Here is a 5906-nt window from a genome sequence, read left to right on the forward strand (position 1 = left end):
GCCATGTCTCTGTAAAACACATTATGCTGCATTCCCGATACTCCTTCTGGCTCCGGGCTAGCGCTATCAGCTCGTCCATCTTGTTGCCCAGGGACCTCACGTTCCCCATGATGAGAGAGGGGAGACACGTCTTAAATCTCCGCTTTTCTAACCTCCGCTGTCTCAACCCGTCGTTTTTCTTCTGTTTCAATCCTCCTCTGCGTCCCCGATGCGTTTTTCTCCGTAGCTCCGCTGGAACCTCTGCCGGTCTGTCCGCTGGGCCAGCCGGCTTCAGGTCGATCAGCTGTTCTCTGGAGTAAACAATCTGATCGGCTTGGACTCGTTGTGCTGCGATGCCGGTTTGTAGCAGTATCACAGCGAGCAAAAAGGCAATAATATTAACAACCAGCATAATTAAATAGAGGGTTTTAAATAAAATAAAATAGTTTAAAAGTAAAGAAGTTTAACAAGAGAAAAAACGAATAAAATACGAAAGAATAGGAAAGTTACACGGAGCGACTACAACAGGCTGCACGCGTGGATCCTCAAGATACACTCAACCATCCTCTCTGATCGGAATGGCCCTGCATCAACGCCAGTTTGGAGGACCTTCAGTGAGGCTGCAGCCTTATTGACCACAATCTGGGGCACACCATTGTCCACTGTGTTTATGTATATGGTCATCATCTGGGGTTTGCGTGTTTCGTACACAGTGTCTGGAAAGACATAAAAATCTGTATGCGTGCCATCTGTGACAGTGAAGGAGAAGCTGTCTTCGTTTGTCTCAGTGCCATCGTGCTTGTAGCTAATACGGTTCTCATTTAGATCTTGCTTGGTGAAGGTTGTGATTGGTTGGGTATTGTTGAAAAGGAGCTGCCCGTGCACTGGCACCTGGGTTACTATGAAACGCAACAGGTTGTCTGGTGTGTCCCGATCCTCAGCTGTCAACTCAAAAGGCGTGATGAGTTTCGTTTCTCCCTCTTCAACAACTAGCCTGTTTATAGTCAGGACAGGTTTCTTATTATCCACATCAGTGATGGACACTCTAAATGTCCGGAAGACAGGATTGTAACCGTCTGTTACCTCAAATTCAAAACTGTCCATTTTCATTTCATCATCAGAGGTGTGGATGTAATAGACCTTGTTGCCAGCAAGCTGCAGTTGGGTGAAGGTGGAGATGGGAACACCAGGGTGGTCAGTGTTCTCTAAGTGGCCTCTGCTCGGTGCTCTTGTGATGCTAAAGCTGAGGAATTCATCAGGACTGTTGATGTCTGTAGTGCTTAGGAGGTCAGTGGTAAGAGTGACTTTTCCACCTTCCCTGAGAGTCACACCTTTGTTGATTACATCTGGGAAGACCATGTCAATGCTTCCAATGTTAATGTAAAAGTAACGGTCAATGAGGGGATTGATGCCATCTGTGACATCAAATTTCAGCAGGTCACGGATTCCTTCCTGGCCTGTGTGTACATACTGAATGAGCTGTTTGTCAATTTCGTCCTGTGTGAAATTCATTCCCCGGGTGATGTTACCTAAAACATCTCCAAATTTGTTGATTCGCTGGAGGTAACCCTGGCCTGGGCCATACTGCACAATGTATGTTAGCTCTTTGTCTTCAGAGTCTAGATCTGTGGCTTTTAAAACCCTGTTGCTGATTACTTTTGTCTCTCCAATTTCCACATCAAGGCCATCGTTTATAGCCATCCTTGGTGTCTCATCATCAACGGGAATAACCATGATAAGAACCTTTTTTTCCACTTTATTTTTCCCATCTGAAAGTCTGATTACAAAGCTGTCTTCTTTGGTCTCAGAGTCATCATGTTCATAGACAATGTTGGACGCCTCTTTGATTTGTTCCAAGTCAAATGTATCTACAGGGACGGTGCCGGTGCTAAGCTGCTGAACTATTGTACCATGCTGGGGTTTTTTGATGATCTCAAAGTGCAGCTCATCCCCAGGGATGTCAGCATCAGCCCCATTGAGAATTGGTGTATCAATTACCAGACTCATGCCTTCCATTACCACAAACTCACGAATAAATATTTCAGGCTTCTCATCATTGGCTGGAATGATGACTATAGGGAAGAAATGACGATCAGAGAAGTTTATACCATCTGAACAACGGAAGGTGAAACGATCTTCCACTGGTTCGACACCTTTGTGGATGCTTTGGACATAGTAGATGTGACCAAGGGCAATATCTTTAATGCTGAAGGCAGTGATCGCTATCCCTGCCCTGGATTTCTCAGAGCCTGCAGCTGGAGAGATGTTTTCCACATAACCAGATGTTGGTTGGACAATGATGGTGCAGAGGATATCCTCGTTGTCTGTGTCAATATCTTCGGCTTGGATGTGTTCCAGGGTGATGACATTTTTCTCTCCCTCCACAACAACAAACTGCTCTCCAACACTGACTATAGGTGAAATACTGTCAACAGGAAGGATGGTGACGTGAATTGTCACACCCTGGACCTTGTTGCCCCCAACGACCCACTGATCCGACATATCAGACAGAGTAAGGTTGAAAGAATCATACTCTTTGAATGGACCAATTTCACCGGATGTGTGAGCGTAAACCACTGCACCGTTAATGATGTCTTCCTGAGTGAATCTCTCTGCAGGTGCACCATTAACCAGTATTTCACCAAGTCTGGGAGGTTCTTCTACAATGAAGGTGAGGATGAGGTCATCCGTGTCTTCATCACGGCCCTGAATGACATTGGTTGTAATCTCTGTGGCTCCATTTTCTAGTACATCTATGGAGGCACCAAGCAGGCCGGCTGGGAGCATGATTGTAGGGGTCTCGTCATCAACAGGCTCGATGGTGACCTTCATGGAAATGGGTACCTCATGGTATCCATCACTCACATCAATCTTGATAACATCACTAAGGGATTCTTCTCCACTATGGATGTAGGCTAGTCGGCCACTTGCAATGTCTTCAAGCACAAACGTTTCCCTGTTTGACATGTCAATCCCCAAATACTGCAGCTGCCCATAACGAGGAATCTGGGTCACTGTGAAGAGGATATTTTCTTCATCTGTATCGGTGTCAGTGGCATGTAGCTCCTTCCTTGTAATGATATATGAGCTTCTTTCCATCACAGTGAACCCTGTGTTGGTGATAACTGGTGGTTTATTGTCGACTGGCTGTAGGAAAATGGTGAATAGTCCGTCTGCTGTGTTTCCAGCTGTGTCCTCCACAATGAATGTGAACTGAGCTACTTTTGGAGTGATGCCCAGCTCCTGGTCTGGAGGCTTGTAAGCTACTTTATGGTGATTAACCTGTGCCTGTGTGAACTCTGTAATTACAGTGTCAGGGCTGTCAGTCAGTACAATTTCACCTAAGGGCCCTGGATTGTTCTCATCAGTATCAGTTGGGGCCTTAGTGATGGTATACTTGATATCCCTGTCATCTGAATCTAAGTCACTATAACACAGGAATTTCTTCTTGAAGTGTGTCAGCTCGTACTCCTGAACTGTCATGTGAAGGGTGGTGCCTGGGAAAAGTTCTGGGGTAAGGTCATCGACAGGGTGGATTTTGATGGTGAACATGTGCTCGCCTGACTGATTGGGAGGATCATTATCATCTTGGACCCGGAACACAAAGTGATCAATCACAGTGGTGGTGCTGTGGGGTCCGATATGATGATAGAACAACTTTCCATCAAGAATATCCTGCTGAAACCACTCAGTCACCACCTGCTCAAACATCTCATCTGTTTCACTGAACTTCCAGAGAGACGGATCAGATGGAGGCTCAACCTGCCTTAACAGCAGCTCCCCAACAGTTGAGTAGGGCGCCTCTAAAATAAATTTTATGGTGGAATCCTCTGAATCAATATCTGTTGCACTCAGGATGAAAGGTGAGATCTGCATGACTTCATTCTTAAAGAGCACAAGACCGGTGTTAGCATTGATAATAGGGGGTTCGTCATCAGTGGGAGCAATGGTGATAGGGAACAAAAACTCCACTTCATTACTGCCATCAGTCATTCTAAAAATAATGTTGTCGCTGTAGGTATCACTGCCGTCATGCTGGTACACTACAATCCCAGCGTCTAGATCGGCAGGTGAAAAGAATTTCCTACGCGTTCCAAGCACAGTCAAGTCTCCATGCTTTAAACCATCAACAACAGTTATTCTCACATCTTCTAAGTTATCCTCATCACTAATCTCTAAATTCTGGGAGCTGGAAAGTGGTCGAGACTGCCCCTCAAACAATAGCTGCCCTGTATTTTTGGTTGCCACAGGAGCCAAGGTATTCATAGGCTTTACCATAATCATAAAAGCGAATGTTTCGGACACAGCACCATCAGTGTCAACAATTTCAAACTCTAGCTGGAAAATCCTTTCTACTCCTGAGTCATCTGAGGGAGGTTTATAAGCAATCTTAAGATCTTTGATATCTCTCTGATAGAAGGAGGTGATAGGCAGGTTCTGATCATCTGTGCTAAAGATATAACCCTGCTCAGGGCTCAGTGGTGAAGTAATATTAAAGATTAAATCATCTGGATCGGATTCAACATCTTCAGCAGCCAACATGTCGTTTGTAATAGCTGTCATCACAAACTGATCAACCTCCATCATCATCATTGCTACAAAGCTGGGTTTAGGAGCTGTGTTTTCGGCACCCTCTCTGATCCTAACCATCATTTGGAAATGCTCTTGCATGATAGTGTTGCCGTCATTATCCTGCAGCTCCACCATCATTGGGATATAGTCTCTGTTGGGCGATTTTGTTTCAGCTGTGTGCTTGTAGCGGATGCCCTGTTTCACAAACTCATCACAGTCAATCATATTACCGCTGGCAGGGTTATTCAAAAGAGTGCCATACCTGGGAAGACCTCCAGCACCAACCAGAGTGGTGATTTTGCACTGTGTGACACCATCTTCAAAGGAAAACTCCAGACCCTTTTTGTCAATAGGGTTGCTGTCGCCACTGAGCTTTTCTACATTAAGAGGCATATTCCTGGTGAGGATCTCAAGCTGCTGGAAAACCACCTCCACTTCCAACATGAAGGGGATGATAACCGTGTCTGTCTGGGAGTCATAACGAAGCTGCAGCTTCACACGGTCCTTGCTGGGGCTCCGAGATCCAAAATGAGTGTATTTCACTTCATCTGGTCCAAATGTGCAGGGAAACCTTTTAGGGGTCAGCATCCCTGGTTTCTGGGCCAAGGGATCATTCTCCAAAACTGTGATGTGGCAGCGGTCACCAGGCTGCACTTCTGTCACCAGGTCACTAAAAGGGTCAAGATATACAGACCTCCCAAAAGGAACCCTGATCCCATTATTAGCAAGGATGGTGTTGTCTTCGTTAGGTCCTGATCTGTGGCGATAGAGGTGAGCAGGGTCAAATGGCTCAGCATCTACTGAGGCAAAAAGGAAGCTCAGAGAAAACACCACAAGCAGGCATCTCAAAACTCCCCGCTTTTTACAAAGTTGGCAACTTAGCAGAGCCATGTCCACTGCTAGTTGCCTTGCAATTCTTTAGCAAGTCAGCAGCGGCAGGCAGGTTATTCTCCCTTGTGGGGAAAAAGCATAAAAAAAAAAAACTTCCTTCAGAATATTTGGCCCTTGACTCTGTCACCTTTCTCTCTCTTTCTCTCTCTCTCTCTCCCTCGCACTCTCTCTCTCCCCCTCTGTTTCTGTGTGGTCACACAGAGACACAAGTGTGGTGAATGCTGCAGCAGTGTGCAGGTAATAATGAAACAGCAGACAGTGACAGGCACAGGCTCCTCCTTCTGTCAGCAGTGGGTGGGAGCCTCCTGCCCCCATAGCTAATTTCAGACAGACCATTGGACAAGACTGTGAAAGTGCCCCTTCAGCCAACACTCACCCTTCTCTCCTTACAGACAAAAAATGTCTGTGTAAGAAAAGTTAATACAATATTGTATTCAGGTTTAAATAAATTTGTTGATATATTT

At 45.6% G+C, this 5906-nt stretch overlaps 1 protein-coding gene across 1 annotated transcript; it reads right to left on the bottom strand.

Moving 5' to 3' along the window:
* Positions 1-498: 498 nt before the first annotated feature.
* Positions 499-5666, bottom strand: LOC122775845 (FRAS1-related extracellular matrix protein 2-like). Its single transcript, XM_044036048.1, has one exon. The coding sequence runs from the start codon at positions 5440-5442 to the stop codon at positions 499-501; it is 4944 nt and encodes a 1647-aa protein (XP_043891983.1). The 5' UTR covers positions 5443-5666.
* Between the last annotated feature and the right edge of the window lie 240 nt (positions 5667-5906).

Source organism: Solea senegalensis, linkage group LG10, assembly GCF_019176455.1.
Source record: "Solea senegalensis isolate Sse05_10M linkage group LG10, IFAPA_SoseM_1, whole genome shotgun sequence".
In the NCBI taxonomy this organism is placed as follows: domain Eukaryota; kingdom Metazoa; phylum Chordata; class Actinopteri; order Pleuronectiformes; family Soleidae; genus Solea; species Solea senegalensis.